Genomic DNA, 27,299 nt, shown 5'->3' with positions numbered 1-27,299 from the left:
ATTTTCAGTGTATCTACAACCTTTCTTACAGACAATTTATTACCTGGAAAACAATATTTGTCAGATTAATTCAACTCAATATTCAAGTTTTCTTTGAAGTTCCTTTTCTCTGTCTTTCACAATGTTAATGAAATGACATCTATGTAGTATGGCATTTAGTCTTGATTTTTAAAAGGATGAAAAATATTTCACTCATTCAAAAAAAAACATTTTATTGGCAGAAGTAATGCTTGCAAATTTATTAAAAATATTGCGATAGTTAGCTCCAGTCGTTAAATGTAACAGCTCCATATGTCATCTATTCAGAACAGACAAAAAGTCACAAAGCAGTTAGAAATAAAAGAAATAGGCCTCTTTAGCTTAATTATAGCATAATGATTCGAACATACAAAGGTAACAGAAACTGTACTCTCTTCTGAAAAGCAATATTACTTAAAAATGATAATGTAAAACTAATTTTGCTAAAATCAAACCAGTTAACATCAGTAAATGAGGTGTAGGTTGGAAAGTCTGCATTAGGCACAGTAGCTTTAGAGCAAGAATGTTTGAAGACTTCAGAGTCCAAGATCCTCTTCTTTAACCTGGCAGCCCAGCAGATCATTACCCACACGAACACTCTCAGAAAGACTGACCACTGAAACACACACACACACACACACACACAAATCATCATCATCATCATCATCATCATCATCATCCTCACTGCAGTATAACAGGCCTAATAATGGACCTTAGAACAAACAATGTTCGTTGTGTTGAGTGTAACTGTTTGGGGTTCTGATCAGTGATTTCTGGTGAGAATGGAGAGTTTACCTTTCTGGTTGCGGATCCATGTCACTGCCTTCATGGCCACAAACTGCCACTCAACTTGAGCGTCCATCTTAAACCCGTGTAACCAGATCAGAGCCAGAATTGTAGCCCAGACCCCCTTCTCCACCTGAACACAACACCACACACAACATACAACATAATACATCACCCATACATACATATAAATACCAAGTACTTAGAACTGTCTAAGAACATTCTTCTAACTGAATGTAAACCTTCAAAAATATACAATCCATACATACAAACAGAATATATACAAATTTTTAAAAATCTCAGGGACATTTGCACTTAAATGTCTACAAGACAACTGTCAGAGTAGCTTGTCCTTTATAAAAAATGTAGGACAAGTCAATGTTACATCACAACAGCAAAGAACTCACATCCAGGTGGATAAAGGAGGCGCTGCAGTGGTACAACAGGATTTTGTACCAATCCTGATAGTTATTTAACCAAGAAAAACAGAAAGCTTGAACAGATTTTCCTAGATCAATAACTTAATAACATTGTGTAGTTATTTTTTGTCACATAATTGTGCACCAGCTACACATTTCATTGCAGGGAAGCATTTCACTTTATCAGGGTGTTTTTCTACTGCACTTTAAAAATCAAGAACTGACCTAAACATCAATCAACTGAACTTACACTTCTAGTTCTAGTTCATTTCCACCTGCTAAAGAGACAGCTGGAACCACCATAGTAATTACTATAGTAATATTTTAATGGTCTTTTTACCTTACCCTGCTAGAAAAAACAGAATATGTTGTGTTTTGGATGCTGGTATGCTGGTCAACCAGTATGACCATACTGAGTAATCAGCTTAAACCAGCACCAGACCAGCACCAGAGCAGCACTAGACCAGCATAAACCAAATAAACCAGGTTTTCAGCAGGTTCTAATTTGGCTAAAGAGGCTTATGAATGTGATGTCATGATATTGTGTCTTAGAGGTGATCCATTGTTTCAGTCATGTAGGCAGATTCTAGAAAGTTGAATGACATTAATTTTCATATCTGCTTTCCTTGACTTTTCCTGATCTGTAGCTAATGGCCTCTGGATTAATTGTTAATAAATAACTGTTAACATGACCAGCAAACGTGACTTTGAACAGTTGTAAACACATAAGATCATAATACTTTTCATTAAAATACATAAAAACCTGTACAAAATTTCAGAAAATATGTGTTTTGGTAGTGACAATTCTTAAGGTAACACACTGATTCAGACTTTGGGACACATTTCCTTCAAAACAATGCGCTCTATCTGCTCATCATGTGGCCATGAGGGACAGAGATCTCACTTTCCCCTCTAAAATGCAGGGGTGTGGCTAAAATAAAAAATCTAGTTTTTTTATTTAAAAATTAAATCAATGATAAATCAAATCTTTCAACTTCACTTTAAAAGAAATCAAAAAGATCTTTTTAAAAACAATATTTAAAAAAAAACATTAGAATAAATTCTTCTTATTATTATTATTACTAATATTATTAAAAAATTTACACAAGTAGAAGAGTGTTAGAGTTTGGGACAGACACCTCTCAACAGAAAATACCCTATAATGATTTTGTATATATTTAGCTGCATAGTGTCTCTAATCTTTGCAAAAATAACAATTCAAAGGTTTGAATACTTAATTGTTTTGAACTAATTTGGTCTGTTTAGCTATTTAGTAAGTCTGAATAATGAAAAAGTTCCCATTATTATGAATTAGCATCTCGTTATTATGGGTTGCTATCTTATAATAATGAAATCTCATAAAGAAAGTTTCTCATAATTTTGACATACTATATCATAACTCTGACTTACTGTATTATAATACAATACTTGCTATCTCATAATTGCGGCTTAGTATCTTATAATAATGACTCCAATGTTCTCATTATTATGAGATAGTAAGTCATTATTATGGAATATTATGTCATAATTAGGTCAGAATTACTAAGTCAGAATTGAGATGCTAAGGGGGGAAATGTTCCTTTCAATTATTATAATACACTATATGACAGAAACAGGCTTCCATAAGATGTACTTAAACACATCAGCTAAAAAAACAGTCTGGGAATGACAGAAGAGGTAACGTTAACATATCCACATCATTACTCCACTGTTTTGGACATTGTTAATAAAACCGATAGTGGACACATACAGTTGCAAGTGTCTCAGTACCACCCACACACCAAGGAATTAAGTTTTAGCTCCTAAAATAAAAACTTAAAAATAAATAAATAAAAACTAAGAACAAGTTTTTACTTTAAGTGTAAATTTCTCTGTCAAACTCCAGCAGTAGATCACAAGATCATCATACAGTCTGTATTACTTACACCTTATTTATAACACCTTACATTCAATACATCACTCACTTGTACCGGTGTTTGCTTGATCACCTCTTCCTCTGTCTTCCCAAACACCTCCGCCAGTGCACCGTCCATTTCCCAGCAGCCTGACGCCTTCTGGAGGGAGATGAGCTGCAGTAGGGGGTCTTTAACAGCCTTTACACGGTCTTCAACAGAATCCTCTTCTACAGAGGCACATGCACCCAAATTTTATTGTATGTCTAAGAACTAATCACAAAAATAATAAGCACAAAAAATGACCCTTTTTTCCTGTATGGATTATTTCAAAACATCGCCAGAAGTAAAAGGTGACAAGCTGACGTGCTGTAGAATCATGGTCATGATATGGAATACAAGTCTTATGAATATTTAACAAAAGCAGATGAAGCAAATACAGTGGGTGAAGCAAATACTGATTCAATTCACTTCCAACTGAATGAACGGATCGATCCTCTCCTAAAATCTGAGTGGCTGAGGCGCGTTTAAAGACATTGTAAAATACTTGACATACACCTGTAAGCGCCTCATAAGACTGGAAGTCTGTATTACTGTGTCACGAAAAAACCTTCAGCTGCTAATGGAATATTCTTTGACTGTGATGCTGCTCACATGGACCAATGATTGTACTGATGAAGTAAGAACAAGGCTGGCTTTAGCCTTTTGGGGTCCCTAAAAGGATTATTTTGCCACCCCCCACCAGCTTGCTAGATGATTTACTGTAAAAATAAAGGCTAACTAATAACAATGACTACCACAGACTGTCTACATTATGTAAATGTATAACTGGCTATTTTGTAGATTGCTAATAATTGGATGCTCATTTAAGGTTCTAATAAATCACAGTTTCAATTACAGATAATCTTCTCAGCACTCTTGATCCAGTTTTGCGTCTCACCACGCAGTATTTCTTGCTTATCCAGCTTCAAGCGGATTTAACTCTGTTGGCAGTGGTGACAGTGTTGCTTTTTGCCTTTGTAAATGTTTTACTCACTACATATTTAGGTTTATTTAAAATTTCTTTTTCAAGGTGACTCCTCCTCATGTTTCAGGGGATCTGCTGTTCCTTATAAACGTCATGCTTTCATGCATGGACATGCAGAGACCCTTAAATGGGCAGGTGCTCAAGAATGAGGCCAAATTGATGAAACACCAACTACTGCATAACTCTTTAACTCTCTAGCAACAACCAGTATTAAAAAGAACATAACATGGAATCTTATATCACACCATATTACACTGCTAGATTGCCTTTTATCAAAATAGTGTTATTTTAAGATACCATCTGTCAACGCTCTAATATAAACAACACAATAGCCGAATAAAAATATCACAATATCTTGCTAATTAACAGTGGCTGAAGCTTTATTTAAACAGAATTACTTTCACACAGTGTATAATTCTGACTACTTAATCTTGATTCTCATGGCAGCTGGCAGCCAATAAAATGTGATTAAACTAGTCAACGGTCAGAACAAACACGTTTTTAAGCCTGCTACCACAAGACAGGCTGTAACAGAAATGTATTTTCAAAATGGATGATGGCAAAACAAAGAGAACCATCCCAAAAAATCCTCTGCTCTCAATTTAAAAATGTTAAAAAGGCCATCAGCCCTGCTGGTGTCCTAGGCTTGAGCTTTATCAGTTAATTTTCTTCATGTACTCAATAAAGTAACCACACGGCCAGTGTTGTAAAAGCCAATATGTTTCAAATGAACCATTTCAAATGAATAACAATTTGAATAGTCCAGCAAAGACTTAGCATACCAGCTAAAAATACAGGGGTTTAAAAATCTGCAACAGATTTTTTTGCAGGAGTATTTTCATACACATGGATCATTATTCAGTCAAACTAGCAAATAATCAACTAACCGTCAAATAGAATGAAAAAATGAACATCTTTGAGCAGGCACTGTCATTGATATGCGTGTTCAGCTGATGGTGATGTTAATCATGCAGATTAATCTAAAGATGTTTTTATTTCTGTTCTGTCTTTGTAAATGGGTAGAAAACATTCTGGCACGCATAGAAACAGTTGCTAAACAGTGATTGGAGGACCAAGAAAATGAGGTGGGACGTGAGAGCCGTCTTTGAGACACCGTCGGTTAAACTTGCACGAATCATTAATGACGCATTTGTTAAAATTTAATCCACATTATTTTAGCACCTGTTGTTGTGTTAAATTATTAGTCATGAAGGGGGAAAAGGGGCACATGCTCCACCAACCACAAGACAAGATAATAATACAGTAATAATCCAGAAGTTGTTAGGGGGCCTCCTGGTGCCCGTGGGGCCCAAAGCAACCACTTAACGTTGCTTATTAGGCAGAGTCGGCACTGAGTAAGCCCCCGGTTTTGTTTAAACTGCAGGACTGACAATTTATTTTCTGAACTAGAACCAGGCTGATCAGCTAGCTAACAGGCTAAACAACACCTTTATTCAATATCACAGGATTTGAAGTATTTACTACTTGTTTTTGTCAGATCTGCCTTAAGTAGCATCAAATCAAGGCTAAATCCCAAACAGCAGCCTCCCTCCTACACAGTGTGCCATGTATATTATGTTACATTCTGGCTTCAACATCCAAAAAATGCTCTATTTGTCCAATATGGAACTGTATTGTTAGACATTATGCAGTGTTTGGGTGCAGGAATTAGTATTTTCATTGCTACAGAATGCACTACTTATGGATTAAGATGCCATTTCAGATTCACCACAGCATGAAAAATGGACATACAGCAGTGTTAGCTTGGTGCTAAATTAGACTGGAAATCACATAGAGGTGCTAATAGAATTTAGCTTGTTTAGATACGTCAGTTGGGTCCTTATTTTATCAGTACATGTCAGTAAGTGTGCAGTGTGTATAAACAGAAAATAATAACTAACCACTGACCAGAATCAAATATTCCAAATGACAATGTTCCTCCACTTAAAGTCAAAGCAAAATAAATTACATATATTTACCCAGGTTGACCCTCATTCGTTTATGACCACCTTTAGAAACATAAAAACAGAAAAAAAGATATTTTTAATAAGAAAGTTATGTATAAGTAATAAACATATTTATAAACATTTACAAGTAAGTAATACTAATGTTGCCATTCACTGGCATATGTTCGTATTTGTCTGTCTCACGTCACTGTATGGCTGCGCTGCTATCTGAGAAAATTATTCTGTGTGCTGTAGTTTGATGTGATAACAGCCACCAGAAAAGAGCAATGAAGTTTTACTGTATTCCTGTTTAAACCAACCAACACGACGATATTTAATCACTTCAGTGTTTGAGCAGTAATATCACTAACATTAATGTTTATTTTGCAGAAGCCGTCTAAACTAATCAACACATACGCCACACAGAACCCTGCAGCCGGTCCACACAGTGCACTGTGTAATTTACCTAACATGAGGGAACTAAGGTAGCGCAGCCAGTTTTTATTTTATTTGCATATCATGTCACCTCAGCTCTCTCGATCTTACACAGATTTTTCATTAATCAGCACCGCTCGCCCACCCAGTGCTGAAGCAGCAACATCACTAGCTACTTTTAATAATGTTCAGGTTTTCACAGAGCACTGCGATGGACCATGTACTGAATACACATTTATGTCTGTAAACATTACATTTACCTTTTTAGTAGATGCTCTAATCCACAAAAATTTAAAATGGAAGCTTTTATATACTGTGTTTATTAACACTAATAAGTGAATATTATCAATCTTGAATTAGTACTAATAACTCAGAATTTTACTCCACCTAACGTCAAAGCAAATTAAGTAATATTCATTTACCCCTCTGGACCATTAGTGAAGCCCCACCTTGGGAAGACAAAAGTAGAAAAAATAATTTACTAATAATTTACTTAATGCACACATAATCAAAAAGAAATGCACAAGTAATAAATCTAATATTAATTAATCTTCTTATATAAGAGTAATAATTGTGTTCAAAAGTAAGCAATAATGCTTTAAACGCATAAAGATGGCAAGTTGGCATTTTCAATGTATGTGAATATTTATACTCTAAAAGTATTTAAACCTTAACTAAAAATAATGAAATCCATCAAATGGAGAATCTATTTTTAGGCCTGCACTCAGTGACAGTTATCTGAGTTACAGCATTAACAGCCCCCGGTGACTGTAAAGGTGTGAAGTAATCTGCGTTTAAAACAGCAGTGTCAGCTTTTCATTTAAACCACCACTCTGCCATTCGTAACATGAGTGGTATGAAAAATGATTGTTTCCATCTTTAATGTAGTCTAAGAACCTACTATCAAGCTCCTGAGCAAAAAATATACACATAAGAATGTTTGAACAGTCAAATCTGTATGCACTGAAAGTGCAACACATTATCAGCACCTTTACAGTAACCTAGAGGTAGTGGCTTATCTAAGGTTGAAACTTAGTTTATTTGTTGGTTCTTATTTCATTAGTAAATATGAATAGGTGTGAAATAGTGGGTGTTATTATATTGTGTGTAAACAGTAAATAGTAACTAATAATTTCTAAGAATCAAATATTCCAACTTACAAGTTTACACCATTTAAAGTTAAATCAAGATAAGTTATATATATTTACCCATCTGTGGCACAACACCAACTTTGGCAAGATAAACAGAAAAAAAGAAATAATATATTTGTTTACAAATGTATATGTAATAAGGTGTAAGTAAAAAATATGTTTATGAACATTTGTAAGTAAGTAATACCAATCTTGTATTAACATTAATACAAGACTAGTACTTGCAATTTTACTTTACTTAAAGTCAAAGCCAAAAAAGCTATATACATTTACCTGCTGCACCTTTGGGAAGATAAAAACAGATCAAAGAAAACATGTATGCATAATAAAGTAATACATAAGTAATACATATGTTTATAAACATTTATTGGTAAGTAATATCAATCTTGTCTTAGTATAAGATATTAAAATAAGCTATGTATATTTACCCAAGGCCAACATTGATACAGGACCTTTAGGATGATAAAAAGAACAAAGAAACATATATTTTTTAAATATATTCATAATAAGAAAGCAATGTGAAAGTAATAAATCTAGTACTAATCTTACTTGCTTATGTACAACCCCATTTCCAAAAAAGTTGATTTGTCAGACCACAGGACACTTTTCCATTTCCCCTCAGTCCATTTTAAATGAGCCCAGGCCCAGAGAAGGTGGCAGTATTTCTTGATCCTATTTATATATGATTTCCTCTTTGTGTTTAAGAGTTTTAATTAGCATTTGTGGATGCGGCGACAAACTGTTTTCACAGACAGTGGTTTTCAGAAGCGTTTCTGAGCCCATGCAGCGATTTCCTCTACAGAATCATGTCTGCATTCAATGCAGTGCTGCCTGAGGGCCCAAAGATCATGGCCAGCAAATACTGGTTTTTGGCCTTCTCCCTTGCATACAGAGATTTCTCCAGATTCTCTGAACCTTTTAATAATATTATGTACCGTAGAAGATGAAACGCAACAGTTCTTTGCTATTTTATGTTGAGAAACATTATTCTTCAATTGTTGCAATTTGATCATGCTGTCTTTCACACAGTGGGCAACCCCTCATCATCTTTACTTGTGAAAGACTCAGCCTCTCTGGAATGAACTTTACCAGCCTTTTGTTATCCCCGTCCCAACTTTTTTGGAGTGTTGCTGGCATCAAATTCAAAATGGCAAATATTTTTCAAAAAACAATAAAATTTCTCAGTTTCAACATTTGATATGTTGTCTGTGAAGCATTTTCAATGAAATATAGGGTTAAAATGATTTGCACATAATCATTTATTTACATTTTTCACAGCGTCCCAACTTTTTTGGAAACGGGGTTGTAAGAGTAATCATATGTTCAAGTGTAAGTAAGCAATAATATTTTAAATGCATTGGCAAGTTGGCATGTTCAGTGTATGTGAACATTTCTACTCCAAAAGTATTCAAACCTTAACTACAAATAATGAAATCCTTCAAATGGAGAATCTATTTTTAGGCCTGCACTCAGTGACAGTTATCCGAGTTACAGCAGTAACAGCCCCTGCTGACTGTAAAACCCCATTTCAGCTAAGAGAGGTGAGAATTAATGAGTTTAAAACAGCAGTGTCAGCATTTCATTTAAACCACCACACTGCCATTCATAACATGCAGATTAATGACTGTCACTATGTGGTGGCATTACATAATAAAAATGATTATGTTTCCATCTTTAATGTACTCTACAAGCCTATTATCAAGCTTCTGTACAAACAGCAGGAGCACAGAACGAAAGGGCATTCCGAAACACTGCTGCGGAGAGACTTCGGGGTAGGAGGGCAGGACAGCATGAGTCTCAGACTTTCTGAGGTCACAGAAACAGCTGACCTTTGAAGTGGGGGCTGTGTAGTGTCCCGCTATTGGCTCGCGCTGCTGTGGAGCGCAGGAGCGTGGAAATGCAGAGCAGCAATGTGCACAGGCTCTTGGGTGGCGTCGCACTGGGGTAGGGAAAAACTTAATGTAAATATGTTGTTGATGTTAGTTAAAATGGGTGATATGGGTTGTTTGTGTGTTGTCGTGCTGGGCTGTGGGGCTGGTCAGTGGGGTTGTGTGACTACCATGAACAGGCATTGTGTGGCTAAAGGTGACCTGCCTGCTACCCTGCTGTATTCATGGGCACTCAGCAGTGGTTCTCTCCTGCTGCTCTGTTCAATGTTTCCCACGTCTTATTCTACGCCGAAACCACAATATCATTATCAGCAGCTTTACATTATCCTAGAGGCAATGGCTTATCTAAGGCCAAAGCTGTTTCATTTTGTTGTTTCCTTATTATCAGTAGATATCAGTAGGCATGAAACAGCAGTTTTTATTATATCTTATGTAAACAGAGAATAATAGCTAATCATTTCTAAGAAACAAATATTCCAACAGGTTTACTCCATCTCAAGTAGAATCAGAATAAGTTATACACATTTACCCATGACCCCTTTTTGAAGGCGCCCTTGGTGAGCTAAAAATAGAAAAAAGAAAATATAAATATTTCTTTACAAATGTATACAAAAAATGTAATGCATCAGCAATAAATATGTTTATAAATATTTACAAGTAATACCAATATTGTATTAGTATTAGTACAAGATCTATACTTACAATTTTACTCCACTTAAAGTCAAAGCAAAATAATTTATATACATTTACCCAAGCGCATCGCTGGTGGAGTACAACCTTTGGGAAGATAAATGTAGAAAAGAGAAAACATATTTTTTAAAAATGTATATGCAATAAGAAAGTGATGTACCTGTAAGAAATGTAATACTAATTTTATTTATGTAAGAATAATCATATGTTCATAAGTACAATAATGCAAATGTCCAATATATGTGAACATTTCCACTCTAGAAGTATGTCAGTTATCTTTGGTATTAAAATTCAGAGAAACATGCTTAATGAGAAGCTAGGCTCTTTTGCTTTATAGACCAAACCTGAAGTATGAAACCTGGGTGTGTCTAAGATTCTGAGCTTTGTTTTGTCCCATGTGTAAACTCACTCACAAAAGTATTTTTTTTTATCAGTTGAGAAATGTTGCTAAAATTTGGCCTTGTCTATCTCAGAGTGATGCAGAGAAATGTGTTTATGCATTTGTTATTATTACTGTATATATTACTGTATATTACTTTTTACTGGGATTACTAGGAAAACAATACAGGCTCTACAACTCATACAAAACGCAGCAACATGGATCCTAACAAAAACAAAAAGAGAGCTCACATCACTCCTGTTTTGTTCTTTTACTAATTTTTAAAGCTCTAAATGGCCTTAAAGCACCTGTGTACCTCACAGAATGTCTGACTGTTTCTGTTCCAACATGAGATCTTAGATCTGCAGATACTGGCCTTGTGCAAATATCTTCCATAAAATACAGGAAATGTGGAGAGAAGCTTTCAGTTATTATACTTCTGATCTGTGGAGCTCAATTCCTCCTTTTATTAGACAGACAAGCTCAGCACACACTTTTAAGAAAGATTTGACAATGTATGTCTTTAATTAAGCTTTAAATCAAAATTCTTTTTTGCACTGATCTGCTACTGGTATGAAAAGTGCTCTATTAATAAAGTTATTATTATTATTATTATTATTACTACTACTACTATTATTATTATTATTATTGTTATTATTATAATTGTTAATTAGAGATGTCATTTTAATTTACTTTTACATCTTTACATTTGGAAAACTATAATTTTATCTTTGAAACAGTATATAATGAATCATGCCTTATTAGGAGTTGCGCAGCTTTTTTTTAAGTCGACAGTTATGTGATGAAAGTCGAGTCAACTTCAACTAAATGCTAGTGATGTCATGAATAAAACCTCATGAGAAAGGAATGCTTTGACACAAGTGACTTTAAAAATCTGTGCTTCTCTGAGGCGTCCCTGTTGTTGGGGTCATAATCACATGATAAGCTGTTTGTGTTTTGCTGTGCCTGAGAATTCCCAACAAACTGCAAATAAAAAATGAGCTGCAAACGCAGAAAAAATGTAATCAAAATGACAACATAAGCCCTGCATTTTACAAACACTTTCCACAATAATAAAACATGCTGCAAACTCATAGATGCTCTGCAAACTCAGAAAATACTTTCATCAAAATGACAAAACCTGCACAACATTTCACAAACGCGCTGCAAATACAGAAAACACATGCAACTTCAGAGACGCTGCAGAGTCAGTCACAGTGCAACAGAAACGTTTCCAGAAGACAGTCAAAGAAGATAAAGCCATTCAGAGTGACTCTGTGGTCTGATCAACTTATTTCTGTCAGAGATTTTCCAACACAGATTTCTAGCTCTTTTGAGAGTCCTCCAGAAACATTTCCATTGTGACTGGATGTGAAGCGTTTCTAATGTTGCTTGTGTTTTCTGTATTTGCAGCACGTTTGTGAAATGTAGCTCTGGTGTAGTAATGTTGATTAAAGTGTTTCCTGAATTTGCATTGCTTTTATGAGTTTGCAACATGTTATTAACTGTATGGTGCATTGAGTCTTACCAGTCACTGTAGTGATATAATGTGTTAAAAGTCATTTTTAATGCGTTTAAATGTGCTAATATTGAAAGCATTTAAATGAAACAGAAAGGCTCAAGGTTAAATGTCTTAAATATCATCTTTTAAACAAGACAGACTTGCTCACTACAGTCAAATAAAATACTATATATAGTTGGAGGTGGATTTGTGATCCCCCTGTGCTTTGGTTTGGATGAGCAGCTTATTAAAGAGGTAACAAAATTACTTAATTTATCCTGCACTAATTGACTAATTTTTATTTTTAGATTTTAAGTGTGTGATAAAGAAAAGAAAATGAAGACTTGTGTGAGAGACTAATGAGTACAAGAGCAGTACTGTGTTCAATAATGAATTAAATATGTAGAAATTAGCATTTTCTGTTACTTACTTCTCATGGCACCCAAACCCGACAGTGGCGTTAGTGCCCCCATAAAAGGCATCCCTAAATAGAAGCACATAAAACCAGGACACTAAGTTCTCGAGGTTTTATCCATGATGTGTCTGTGCTCAAAACAAAAGCACAATGAGAGCAAAAGTCTTATAATAAAGCAACACTAACCTCCTGTAGGAACTCTCCTCCTCAGCAGTGGTCCTTTCACAGCCTCTCCACTGCCCTTATGAACGGCAATGAAGGCTGTGTGTGAGCTGCTCACTCCAGCCTGCACACTGAGCTCCACCACTCTGGCCTTTAAAGCCTCTTTCTCAGCTCCCTCATTCTGCTCCTCCCGTTCCAGAGAGCGGATCAGAGAGCGGGCAGCCAGTCTGTGGATGGACAGTCTGAACAAACAGACAGTGTACAAGCTGTGTGAGGGTGATAAAGCCAACTAAAGATAAACGTTAACATACAGCAACTACAGTCCATCTTTTGCTATGCATAATTTATCAACCCCCTTTGACCCCATCTATCAATGGAGAGGGACCACTTTAAGATCACCAAGGTATCGGCTGGTGTACCATTCCTAATGTGGCAGTGACACCAACATGGTAGTGCGTGTGGTGCTGGTACGAGTGTATCAGGCACAGGTGTTGCTTATTTTTGAAACACTGTGTACACTTACTGTCCACTCTATTAAACTCACCTACCTTGTTGGTCCACCTGTAAAGATAGAGAAGAGACAACACAGACTATAAATTGTGTTCAGCATATTTTAGCTCTTCATCAGTGGTCGGTTTCTGACTACTGGCTCAATATCATTGGTTGGTGGACTATTCTTAACCTAGCAGTGACATTGAGGTGAATAAAAACCCAGTAACATCACTGTGCCTGACGCAATCGCACCACCACAACACACACTACCATGGTTTTATGATGAAGTCAGTTCAACTCATCCAGCTCAGTCTGACTGCTGTAGTTGTTCTTACTGTGATGTCATAACATCAGTAGAGGAGAAAGAAATGAAAAAGTAACTGTTCCTCAGAGAAAACAGTGGAGATCACAGAATGAACATGTAACTGAATGTTACCCTGTATTCTCAGCAGGCTTGAGGGAGTAGCTGAGTGTGTTGGTGACCTCTTGATCTGCTAGACGGTACTTCACTGTTACAGTCCCCTCAGAGTCTGAGCTCTGACTCTACAGACAGAAAGAAGTGTGGCTGTGTCATCAGTTCACTCACTAAATAAGGAGACTCATAACTGAAAGCAGCGCTGTGTCACCAATATTCATTTCTGAATGTTTCTAATCTATTTAAATAGCTGTAAAGCTCATGGACTACTAGATTCAAGGAAAAGGGTAAAATAGTGGAAGCTTGTTTCCCTGTAAATATCAGATTAATGCTCTCACCTCTCCTTTCAGCTGAGCGTAAATCAGTGCCCTTTGACCCTGGAAGAGTGCGTTAATGGGTGGGCTAAGGCGGGTGGCGGACATGCCCACTGGGACCGTCCACTCTTCACTAATATCAACCACAGCTGGCTGTAGAGCATAGCGGAGAGACTGCATTACCTAGAAAGAGAGAAGGAAAGAGAGTGAATAAGAGTAAATAAACAATGTAAAAGATGTTGAAGGAAAGTGATGAATGTGTTTGTGCAGAGCCGACAGCAGAGAGTAAGAATAGCACCTTTAAAGTGCTCATAAATATATTTTTCTGCTTAACTGACACCAAGATCTGAACCTTGTTTCATTTACTGTTATTGAAGTGAAAAGTGAGATAAATAAAATTAAACATTTACTCTAAATAATACATGACATTCATGAATAAGTATAGAGTTTGTTCAATGGAAATGCAAATATTAGAGTTTACACATTTACATCAAATGAAATCATAGCTAACTTACACTATTCATGTCAGTAAGGTGATAAAGTACTTTAATCATTTAATGGTTTTCAGGGCTGTATCTACTCAAGATTGGCGCATTTCGTAGGCATAAAAGCATCAACAGCTGACTTGAACATGTGCACATATGTTTATTTTATTTTAGTCACAAGTGCTCAAAGCAGTTCTAGGCGATCCACATCTGTAAATAAAAAAATAAAGTATAAAACTACATAATAATGTTCATATTTTATAAACGTCTCCTCAAGGTGTTGCACGCTCTTTAGTAAATATGGTCCAATATTGCAGAATGGATTATTATAATTTCTGCTAGTTTTAGCCAGATTTACTTTGGGCTGCATGCGATCAGTGCCTGTGATAAACTGGGCGTGGCCACATCCCTCCTGAGCCATTCCTGTGATGAGGGCGGTGCTCGCACCTTCACCAATCCCAAACGAGAAGCACCTGTTGAAACAACAGCAGCTCAGTCATTTAATAAAGACAGTAAAATTACTGATTTCTATAAAGCTGTGCTACACGATTTGCACTATTTTCACTAGTACTGTTCACAGTTGTGAGTACTTAAGCAGTGTATTACAAATCTCTTATAAATCGTCCCCTATACACCAAATTACTCAAATTTGTAAGTTAAACGACCAGCTTGCCTGTGAAAAGCTGCATGAACCACAATCTCTTTGAAAGTTTCTCTGCAGTTTCCTCCACATACTTTACTCAACCACAGTGCAGAACTGAAAGTGTACTGCTGTGATAGAACATTAGTACTTGTAAAGACAGTTCTGTGAGCTGAGTAGCTCTGTAACTAGTTACACTCTGTCAGTCTAGTTATGATTGCACAGTTGGTTGTTAACTGCATTATGAACAGTTTAACTGCTCTGAATATTTAGCCTTCTAGTTATATATTTTTAAGCGATAAAGTCTGCATGCCTGTGAGATTCAGCGTTGTTTCTTACGAGGGAAAGAACTTCTTTGGTGTTCCACACCTCTCCATCAGTGAACATGAAGACCTGCAGGAAGAAAAAAAAGACGTCAGAGAACTTCAAGCCAGAATATTCAGGACAAATTCATCAGTAAAGAGGCACTACAAAAAGTTTTTGCCTTCTCCTATACAGTTACTGTTTTGGAGATATTTGTTTTTCTTTAGACAGCGAAAGGATTCAGAGCACAGAACAACCCAACATGAGGTAAAATGTAACAAAATGTTTTTTATGTGGCTAAACAGGTTCAAGCAGAATGTGCTTCTGGTCATCTGTGTATTCCCATATCATCTTCGTACGCAAAATTTCACTTTTTTCATCACAAGTGTTTTTAGTTACTGTGCAAGTCACAGGTGCAAGTCACAGAATTCACACATATTTACATATTTTAAGCACCTTGTAGGTGCATCCAATATAACACAGTTTTGAAGCACATAATCCAGTGATTCTCAAACTCGTCCTCAGGGACCCCTCTGATGGCCCACATTTTCACCCATTGAAGTATGGATGGTGCAAAAACTGGGCCATCTGGGGGTTTGAGAACTAAAAATATAGACTAAAGCCATCTCGTGGCAGGGTTAGTTTTAATGCAGTGTTACAACTAAGCTTCCCAAAGTAAACAATGACAGAAGTCCATACTTTTAAGACCAAGAGGAAGGAAAAAAATGTTTCAACCAACGATAAGTGAGGTGCAACCAAAATTCAAAACTCTGACTTTATTTAGTTTATTTAGTTTAAATGACATTTCAGGCCTGCAGCAGAAGTAACAAAGTACCAAAGTAGTCCCTGCCTCTCCAGCTCAACTCAAAACAGCATTATGAAACATATTTTCAAAATTTGTATTTACAGGTCCAGATCAAAAACATACTACAGATGTCATTTAAATAAAATATAGTTAAATTTTACTGCACTGAAATTTTCTATTTTGCTTTACTGTTAAAATGCTACTGTTTCAGACAGTCTCCTTTGCTAATCATATATATTTTTAATGATGCAAACATTTTTATATATTCAGGCTAAAAAGCTTATCTGGTTCAAACAATAAAGAACTATATTGAATTAACCGCCCCAATTAATCAGGCTTTCCTAGTGAATGTCACAACTAGCCCCTTAGTCTGATAACCCTAACTGTGGGGTATGTGGGGTGTTTGTGGTACTTTCAACAGAATGGTTCACAAACGGCAAGTGCTACAAACAAATTTTACATTTTTATTTTTAGTAGAGATGTTTTGGTTGTTTGCATTGAAAGACTTTGTCAGATGAAAAGTATAAGATCTTGCCTAACCATCTCCTACATAACACAGATTAATATCTGAATGAGATTACAGTGAACAGGTAAGTGATGTTACCTGTCTGGGCTGGTTAGGGATGCACTGCTGACTGTAGATGTGTTTCAGAGGCTGCAGAATCTCAGTGCCACCCATGTCTGCTTCCATCTCCTTTACTCTCTTCACAGCCTGGTCCATTGTCTCCTGAGTGTATTCAACACTCTTCCTGAAGACAGCAAACACACACACACACACACACACACACACACACACACACACACACACACACAAACACACACACACACACACACACACACACCAAGTCCTGAACGTTAAACCAGTCCTGAATCACCTTCAGTGTGAAAGTGTCTCATTCATGAACTGAGACTGTGATATAAATTCACTCACGGAAAGAAAGATTCATAGTGTGAACCAAAGCCGTAGATATTAAAGTAGCAGCCCAGAGGGAGACTCTTCAACAGTAGGAGCAGAGTGTCCTAAAAAAATAAATAAAACAAACTATTAATAAGTGTTGTTGATCAAACTAAATGTATATAAAAATGCAGTTTTGATATATATACATTATATACGTGTATATACTTACTGGGGGCATCAAAGAGAAATCTAGAACTAAACCTTCATTCTTCTAACTGGCACAAAAGATATCAACTTCTTGTTATTGTTTACTGCATTAATCTTTTGAACAGTGCTGTGTATAAGATTTCACACAGTACTGTATAAATACATATTCTGATTGGAAAGAGTGGCAAATTACAATTCTGTCTGACACAGTGTCCAGTAAAAACATTCTTCATATATTCTTCAAACTCAATTTCAAAAAAGTTGAGACAGCAGGTAAAATAGAAAGCAGTGATCTGTAAATCCACTTTGACCTGTATTTAAATGAAAACAGTACAGAGACAAGATAATTAATGTTTTATCTTATCAACTTCATTGTTTTCACAAATATACACTCATTCAGAAATTGATTCATGCAACACAGGACACATTTTTACAACTAGGTACATTAAATGTTCAGAAAACATTTTAAAGAGGTGATGTAATCATGCTTGGGTATAAAAGGGACATAGAGGTAAGGCTTTTATATGCACTTTATGAGTGAGGATGAGTTGAGGCTCATCACTTTTACAAAAAATGCATCAACAAATAGAACAACTGTTTAAGAACAATATTTCTCAACCAACATTTGCAAGGATTTTAGATGTTTCAGCCACTGCAGCGCATAATAATATCAAAAGATGAAGGGAAATCTCAGTATCTAAAGGGCAAAGTTGAAAACCACTGAATGCCCATGAGCTTTTTTGCTATATTAAAAACCGGCATGGTTCTGTGATGAATGTCACTGCATCATCAATAAATACTGTTTGCCACTGCATCTACAAATCCAAAGTAAGACTGTACTATGCACAGTAGAAGCCCTAGGACAACAATGTCCAAAATGCTGCCGACTTCTCTGGGCTTGAGCTCATCTGATATTAGTGGATGCACAGTGGAAACATGCGTCAACCTTTCAGACTTTTTATGTAAATAATGGATATTGTCTTCTCTGGGACAAAAAAGAAAAGGACCATCCAGATTGTTACCAGCGTAAAGTGCAAAAGCCAGGGTCTGTCATGTTATGGGCAGGTTATTAGTAGGTAACTTCTGTGTTCACCTGTAAAAGCACCATTAATGCAGAAAGATATATACACATTTTAGCGACATATGCTGCCTTATAGACATTATCTTTTTCAGGGACGTCCACACTTATTTTAATTCTTGTTGCTGCCTGGCATGTTGTTCTGCATGTGGGGAAGAGGCTGCCAATGTAATGGGGTGGCTCAACTCTTCCCACATGGACATTGAGCAAATTAGCTTAAATGAAAGTTCTGTTTACTTTCAATATGTCTCCTTGCTATTTACTGCCAGGGCAGGTTAGCTGAAATGCCTTTGTTTAAACACACCCCTATTTTAAACTTTTGACTTTAAATCCATAGGGGGAATCCAGAGAGAGCAAAAGTGGCTGTTCGTACCAATAAACATATTCATCATATGTACAGTCAAAGCTTTCAACTCTGGAATTGTAGCTGCTCATTCTTGTTCGGACAACTAGTTGATTCTTGTTACAGTGGAGGCTCTCGAGGGAAACTGAAACTTTGAAATTTTCTTTTGTTGGTCGGCTGCTGGTTGACTTATCTATAGGTCTATATTTTCTTTGTTTGACACTCCTAATCATCAGTAGTTCCAGGCATCGAGTTTATGTTTATGCGCTGTATGTTGCTGTGACTGTAGTTCACTTGTTCAAATACAGCTTTTAAATGGCAAGCAAAGTTATTTCTAACTACTGCAATAAATCCATTCTGATGGAGCTTATTTTTTCAGTGTTTTCACTTCAGTTCAGTGTTGAGTCTTACCCTGGCACTCGCGATGCGCATCTGTGCACCTGATCCATTATGCATCGGACAGCCCATACTGCCAGATCTGTCCATTATGAACACAAATTCACCACAAGATGTTACAGATGACATCAGCGCTGAAGGGAACTCTGGGTACAAACTTAGCATGACCACAGGGTCTCTCATCAGAGTTCCTAAAGGAAGGAGAAATGAAAGAATGTGTATTGGAAAGAAAGTAAAAGGACAGACCGGAAAAAAGAAAAAGTGTGATTAATAACACTTCAGGAAACAAATTGTCGCTGTCCAAAGTAAAACAAGTATCTCCAAAATAGTAACTTTCTTTACTTTTATGTAAGTCAACATGAAGACATTTTTATAGATATTTGAAGCGTTTCTTTTGGTTTATTGAGCATGAAATTTTCACATGATGTAAAGGACAGCCACCATGTTAGAAGGATGCACAAAACTTAAAATCAACAAAAATGAGATAAAAAAAGAGAAAGACATGTTTTTCTTTGGACAGCGACGAAATATATGTCAATTTATGACAACCAAAAAATGGTAGCACCAGTTGAATACACTACTTTCCTAGGTTACTTTTCTTTGGATTATCAGATTTTTGCAAACATGAAATAAGATTCACTATCCAGCACCAACATCAATGAACAACATTTTCTTAATTAAAAACATCATCTCTTGTCAGATACATAAAAAATCCAGAAGTGTTTGGTCATATTTACATCTCGTTTCATAGTTCATGTTTATTTCTATTTATCCATGACTTCACAATAGCCATAAAATACAGTTTCCACCTGTTCTGGAGGTCCCTCAGTTGAACTATTGTTTTCTTCAATAACATTTATGGAATATATTTTGTTGGGAATGATTTACAAAACCTCCTTATCTTAGTGGGTGAGCAAGCAAGTCAGCATTTAGAAAGCATCTGGTATTGAAATGCTATTTTTTATTACAGGAGTTGTACATGAATTTTTGAAATTAAGAAAGCTTTAGTTACCTTCACCCCCACTGAGCTCGCTAGCAGCTCAACATAGTTACTATATTTCACATAAATATCCAAGCCAGTTGAGTTACTGCTAGGCAGCCTGCAGAAAGAAGTCTACGGTATTCTGTAAAATATTATTCATTTAAGTTTGTTCAATAAATAACCGACTAAAATTGTGTTCAGTTAGTCTGATAACAAAGTTACGGTGCCAATATTTTATTTGATTATATTTAGTACCGATACTGTATCTGTATTAGTGCCGATACAGGCTCTTTAAAGCAGTATGGGTATCAGTGTTAAGGATACTTAAGCAATAGAACACGAGAGGTTGTGTGTTATTGCAAAATAACATCACGGCTGCGATTTGGCCATAGATCATCACAGCTGTGATGTTATACGCGATAACACATGGCCTCGAGTGTTCTATTGCTTTTATACAAAAGTTAAATAAATAAAGTAAGAAATTAATAAATTGCCGTGAATGTGTCGTTTAATATGTTTTAATGTTAGCAATTCCTTCCAAATAATTATAGTTTTTTAAAAAGCAGCTTGTTGCTACGTCACAGTAACGAGCTCAGCTCACTCGCTGTACAGCCGGAAGTTCGTTCTCCAACTCCTTACACTAAATTCCGAAACACCATCACCACTAAACAGCTTTTTTGTTTTTTACTGCAGCAGTTTTATGGCTCAGTCCGATTTGGTCAGACTCTGAAGATGAGACTACACGTTTGACCAAATATGACCTTAAAAGTATCCAACTGACCCAGCAAAGGCAGTAAAGCAGGTTTTTATTTTGGATCATTATTATTATCTCTTATAAATCTGACTTTTAAAGCATACTAACTGACATAATACTTGAGAATATAGCCTAAATGTTCCGCTGTGTTATTATTTCCCCATCCCAAACTGCATACTAATATACTTAATAGTGTGTAAAAATAGCACACATACCATTAGGACTGCACTCATATAGTAAATGAACAAAAAATAGGCTTAAGCAATATATACATTTGAACAAGTAAATGCCATTAGCATCTTACAGGTTAGTTACCTTAGATAGAGTTAGTGTCGTTATCTGTACTCGGTATAGGAATATTTTTAAGGATGAGGTATTAGTATTGGAAGGGAAAACATGGTATCAGTGCATCTCTAATTATATTATGTAAAATGTCCAAGTTGATTTGTATCCTGCTGGCAGAATGTTCACTAGGGGGCCTGCAGAAAGAAGCTACATTACTTTTTCTAGTGTATTATATTCAGTGAAACGTACCAATACTACTCATTTAAGTCAATAAGCTTTTGTTTGTTTAACTGAAGTGACTGAAAGTGTGTTTAGTTTACCTGGCTGTGCTGTGGGCTCTCCTGCCTCCACTATAGCAGTGGGCTGGTGGGCGTTCTGATAATATAGGAACAGCTCGACATCCCTGTCAAACATATGACCTGCAGACAGACTCACCTAAACACATAGCCATATACACATACATACACACATGCACACACAGAATTAGACAGAGTTGTGAATGTCAGTCAGATTGAGGTTGTGCAGATATCAAAACTGACCCTCTATATCAGAGAATGTGAGTGGTGCAGAGAGATTGAATCATATGGAGCAGACAGGCAGCAGGTTTCTCTGATGTGTGAGTGCTGAGTGAGTGCGTTTTAAAACACACTCATACCTTTGCATTTGTGTGGTCTGCGTTGAGGAACATCAGAGGCTCAAGAGGACATTTGGACTCTACTTTAGTGATGGGGTTGGGAGAGCTCACATGGGCTGTGAGAGAGAGAGAGTAGGGAACACCTGCTGGTGATGATGTTATCTCTGACACTATACCACCACCTGTACCTGAGAGAAAAACAGAGGAACCTGAGATAAGAGCTCATTTAGTTTGTTCAGCATGACTCCTTACATTCAGATAAGGTATATAGTGCAATACTTTATATATTACTACATATATCTGAGAGTACAGTGCTTAAAATAATTATGTGTACTCAAGACTGAAATATTTCACTGAACCTGACAAAACCTGTTCTGGATGGGTTCGGATATCTTTACTCAAATATTTTTATAAGTTCTGTTCGGGTTCAAATTTTATCTTTAGGTTTCTCATAGCCTTCCACTTTTAGTAGATTTTGGCTGTGTGTCCCTCAACTTTATTCTTTCTCTCTACTTTTATTACCTTAAACATTTTTAATCTGGCACACTGGAACCACTTGTGCTGCTGGGAAGTCCATGAGTAAATGGTTAAAAAAAAAACAGCAGGTTCAGTCAGGCTGGGACAGAGTTTTGTCGAGCTGCAGTTCTACAGGGTTCAGATTCTAAACTTGGTGCTGTGAGTTGAACTACATTCAGGTCCAGATCATAATTTCAGACCTGATTAAACCTGTAATGTGTAACAGGCCAGGTGTTGTGCTGTTCAGGATGGTGTGTTTGGTTCATGATGGAAAGGTGCAGCGTGTGTCTTTCAGTTTGGTACCTGGTGGTGTGTAACGGGGGTTCAGCACTGCAGGCAGGCAGAAGCGCAGGGCGTGGTCAGCCTGCACAGAGAGCTCAGTGACGTAGATGAAGGTGACAGCAGCACTCTGGGCTGGAGGCAGACTCCCCACACTCAGCCTGAACACATCCTCACTCTCGTCACTCTCCTCCAGCAGAAAGGCCTGATCTCCTGAAGCAATCGCATCATCATACTCCTCCCGCGCCTGAAGTACAGACAAAACACTTCAGTCTGGAGCTCTACAGAAAGTCCTGTCAAAAATAGTACATAATTGTCTAATAGTAATTATTTAAATTGACCACAATTACTATTTTCACATGTTTACATCGTAACAAACAGAATGTAAATTTGATGTGTTTTCATCAAATACATGTAAATAAAATAAAGCAGAAAACACGTTTATTGAGACCCACCATGAGTCTTATAAAACAACAAAAGATCTAACTTTTGATTTGGGGCTATAAAAACTTTAGAGGGCAGCAGTGATGTTTGTTTATGTGAGCTCAAGCTGTGTCTGTCATCAGTTGGGAACATAAAATGAACAAACTGTAAACAGCAATTATTGACACTAAACAAAAATATAAACACAACACTTTTTACTGGAAAAGTTTTAGTGAAACTCCACAAAAAACAGGGCGGGTCATGAAACTGAATTCCCACATTAGTATCTGGTGTGATCACCATTTGCCTGTAGCAGTGCAATACATTTTTAGGAAATATTCTTTTTTAGTATAATTTTTTTTTAGCTGCAAAATGGGAGCAAAACCAAAAAAACAATGTATTAACATTGTTGTTCAGTATATTTGGCGATTAATCTTTAGCTAAAATTTCATGATCGCAACAGCCCAGATCATCCCAAGAGTTTCCTAAATGTCTGCTTCATTTCCTCCTCCAATCACTACTTAGCAACCACTCAACTGTCCTCCATTACTTCAGTCAAGCTTTCAGGTTTTTTCTTTAGTGGTGAGCTGGTGTTCCTGTGAATGTACTTATAAAATATCAGCCACCTGAGTTAAAGAAAAAAGTTATATCATCCTTGTCAGGAGTGATCGGCGAGCTGTCTACTTCTGCACATAATGTCATCAGAGGTAAGATATAAATGAAAAAAAAAAATCCACCCCTGCCATGGCAGTATGCTTTAGGATGCTTGACGGTTATTAAATTTGCTGCTGTTTTGTCTTTATTATGTAACCTTCAGCTGTACAATTTTAATTTATGTTGTCTTAATTGACGTAAATGTTTTACTTGTTAATAGTGGTCACATATTTTTAAGAGAAATGTTGTTGGTTGTTGGGTTTATGTTAAACTGTGCTCTTGTTAATGTGCGCCTAATCTTGCTATTGTTTTGCCCTGATCGGAAAAAAAATATGCGTTTATGGCAGTGATGTGCTCAACACGGCAGTTAGTATGCTGCCATCGTGGTGCTGCATAGACCTAATGTAACCTGCTGTGATATCATACAAACATTCCCTGACCACCCAAAAAGGTAGCCAGGTAAACGCTTACCAAACATTTGTGCCCTGGAGCCCATAACTTGGTGACAACCATATCTACAGGTTCATGTTGCTTTTCCTCTCAGAGAGAGAAGAATATTATGACACTAAATTCTAGTCTGAAAGTGTGAGAGTGTATGCTGATTTTCAGTATCTTCAGTAGTCAAAGTAACTCCTGAAGCATGGCAAAGTGGAAAGTCATCTGTTTTCTATTTACACGTCTATCACTATTATAAATGTCTATCGCTCATCTTGCACAGTTCGCTTTTGAAAGCAACCAGTGACACAGGGTGTACGTCAAACACCAGCTGTAGTGAAAAGTACACGCTAACAGAAAACATGCTGAGATTTCAGGTGTGATCTTTGCTTTTTTTTGTTGAATCACTGGAAAACTTTAAACACTATCAGTGCTCTAAAGCAGTCATGCTAAGTTGTATATGATCAGTGCTGGTCTGGTGACTTTGTTCCTCTTTCTCACCTTCTCTTTCTCCTGCACCTTCGCCATTACCTCCTTGTCTGCAATCTTGGCACTGAAGTGGCAGAGAGCAGCTTCTGCAGGCATGGGGAAGACAAACAGGGCCTCCAGGGGGCGCTCTTCTTCATTTACATACTGCAGAGTGGAGCTCACTGTAGCTACATGACCCTTAACCTTTAGATCCACCACTACGCTCTTCAGATGAACTGGGCGGGAAATATGTAGGAAGGACTTGGTTAGTAATTTCAGACAAAGACCTACAGGAAACTGAACCACAGTTTCAGCTGACTGAATGACTGAATTCCCCATAAAGTTCACTGACTTGGGCTAAATGATACCCCTGTAAAGTTACATGGCAGAAATGGGTCAATAACAGATAACACTACTTTATTTTTTAAAGATGATGAAGGTACCTTAATCTAAGTGTGTTTAAATGAAAGATATATCACTTTTAATTGCTGCCCCTGAAGGCTGCATAACATAATGATGGAATATAGTCTACATACTGTTCTTGTTATTATTATTATTATTATTATTATTATTAGTGGTAGTATTAGTAGTAGTAGTAGTATTCTTATTAATGCTGTTGTAATGCAATTATTCAGAACAATTACAATACACATGACTACAATAAACAAAAGGGTAAATTAACAAGATAGTAGTGAAATAAACTGTAAATTATTGCTATGTATAGTAATGTATAACTGCAGCATATGATATATACAGTAATGGAAACAAAGAGAAATGAAAAAATAAAGTAACAAGAAAGAAAGAAGAAGAGATATAAGCTACATGGACATGTAACAGATATTCCAAAGCTCTGAATGTTTCAGGAGTCTATTACTCTTTGTATTGCTCATCATTTCGATGGATATTATGAAATACATATGTATACTGAATATTAAAATATCTGAGAGGAAGATGTGTTTCAACTGTTCTGGTCTCCGTCAGGAAGATAAACCTCAGTGAAACCTCAGTTTCAGCGACATCTAGTGGCGGATGTGTGATTTATCAACGACCTTTCAGACCTGCGTGTCTCTCTGCCGTTTATTTATTTGGGGTTTTAAAGAAACGTAAAGAAAACAGTGTCAGCAGGAGAAAAGGGTGAGGAGAGCTTCTGTTCTTACCTGGTTCATTCTTGTCGGTCAATAAGCCGCAGTTCACCATCTTGTTCAGCTGCAGAACCACAACGTGGGCGGGACCTGATTTTCTGCAACACCAACAACAAAGTTTACCAGAGCGAAGTTTTCTCACTCAGTGAACGAGAATCAGACTGTTTAGTGAACTAAGAACAGAAAACCAGCCCTTACTGTCAGTCAGTGACCTCGAAAACACATCAAACCCAGATCAAGTGAAGCGAAAGTGAAAGAGAACCTACCTTTAAATGTAGAGCTGACAGCTGCAGTGGAGCTGAATTAAAGCTGTGTCTGATTCAGCTTCGTATGTCTAATCGTTCCCAGCACAGTGACTGAGCAGCTCATTTACTGAGATGAGCTCAAATGAGGAAGATGAGTACAGCACAGTGAGAGTCTGCAGGGCTGCATAACCCCGCCCACTCCGGGGCGACTCACTGCAGTCAGTCAAGACTGTTTCACTACTCAGGAATCAGAGAAGAAAAACAATGAACACATGCAATCACAGCACGCTCACTATGTAGGCTACCTGCTTTTCAAGGGCTTTCATCAGCAGGGGCGGAGCAAAGAGGCGGCCAGTACCGGGAAGCCCAGCCCTCTGACCAGCCCAGTCCAGCACAGTGAGACAGTCAGCCCACCCCCTTTATTCTGAAAAGGAAAAGCGCCCATGACGAGATCTAAGGGCTTAATCTACAGCTGAGCAAAACCTGTGTACACTTAAAATTGTCACTGGAGGGCAGCACAGTTTGGTTGCATCTATAATTTTACAAAATGGCTTTAAAACAAAAGCCTGAAGGGTTTTTTTTTTGTTTGTTTGTTTGTCATCAACTAAGCTAACTAAGTTGTCACCAATTTCATTTCTGTTAATGTTCAAACTTCTCTCAGCCCGCTCAAGACACAACCATGTTTTAATATAAGACAGTGAGACTTTGTTTATTTGAACCATAAAAATTAATAAACTTCATCGTAACACCCGCTGTTTAAAATGGCAGTCTGCAGTTTTTATCTTTATGGTGAATTTTTCTTCATTTTTAACAGTTTATATTAAATCAAAGTTTGTATTAAACCACAATGAGTAGGCTGGGTGACATTAAGACCCAGATGTGTTCTGGGTGTGTTGAGAGAAGGTTTTGGGCACATATTGATAGACATAACATATGCTGTTAAAAAAAGATGATTATTGAGGGGTTCTTTAGTAAAGACATTGGTTTAGATCCACCAACACTCAAAGAACTATTTGCATGGTTGAATATTTCTTTTCATGGTGAAAATGTTCTTCAGATTGATTCAGAATGTGTTGCGTACGATTCTATACAGCACCAAGAATGGTTCTTCAATTGTTACAAGAGATCACAACAATAGCAGAACACTTTTTGGTGCTATAGAATCATTTTCAAAAGGTTCTGTATACAACCTTATACAACATATTCTGCATCAATCTGAAGAACATTTTCACCACGCGAACAACCATTTAAGCATGCAAATGGTTCTACATAGAATTATATCTTTAATAAAGAATGTGTAAAGAACCATCTTTTTAAAAAGTGTGAGCCTAGCAGCTCCAGTTCTAAACTAAAGAATGACAATTTGCACTTCAGACATGTTTCTACTGATCTAGGG

The 27,299-nt window shown here is 36.8% G+C and overlaps 1 protein-coding gene across 2 annotated transcripts; it reads right to left on the bottom strand.

The window, feature by feature from the left end:
- Window positions 1-195: 195 nt before the first annotated feature.
- On the bottom strand, window positions 196-26,193 carry LOC118811924 (von Willebrand factor A domain-containing protein 5A-like). Of its 2 annotated transcripts, none has more exons than XM_036576524.1 (25): window positions 25,925-26,193; window positions 25,674-25,756; window positions 24,550-24,752; window positions 22,561-22,783; window positions 21,763-21,929; window positions 21,428-21,542; window positions 19,102-19,277; window positions 17,096-17,184; window positions 16,769-16,913; window positions 15,370-15,449; window positions 14,775-14,889; window positions 13,956-14,114; window positions 13,639-13,745; window positions 12,735-12,952; window positions 12,564-12,617; window positions 10,314-10,340; window positions 10,093-10,125; window positions 8,103-8,126; window positions 7,948-7,956; window positions 7,732-7,752; window positions 6,946-6,972; window positions 6,122-6,151; window positions 3,188-3,345; window positions 814-937; window positions 196-634 (listed from the first exon to the last, which is right to left on the bottom strand). In XM_036576524.1, the coding sequence occupies exons 2-25, from the start codon at window positions 25,711-25,713 to the stop codon at window positions 555-557; spliced, it is 2,424 nt and encodes an 807-aa protein (XP_036432417.1). In that variant the 5' UTR covers window positions 25,714-25,756; window positions 25,925-26,193; the 3' UTR covers window positions 196-554. The 2 variants fall into 2 exon arrangements, with proteins under 2 accessions (XP_036432417.1, XP_036432418.1); XM_036576525.1 differs by lacking the exon at window positions 25,925-26,193 and adding an exon at window positions 25,857-25,882.
- Between the last annotated feature and the right edge of the window lie 1,106 nt (window positions 26,194-27,299).

The sequence above is a fragment of the Colossoma macropomum genome, unplaced genomic scaffold, assembly GCF_904425465.1.
Source record: "Colossoma macropomum unplaced genomic scaffold, Colossoma_macropomum, whole genome shotgun sequence".
NCBI classification, from domain to species: domain Eukaryota; kingdom Metazoa; phylum Chordata; class Actinopteri; order Characiformes; family Serrasalmidae; genus Colossoma; species Colossoma macropomum.
Note: the sequence above shows the minus strand (reverse complement) of the source record. Positions and strands in the feature narration are given on the sequence as shown.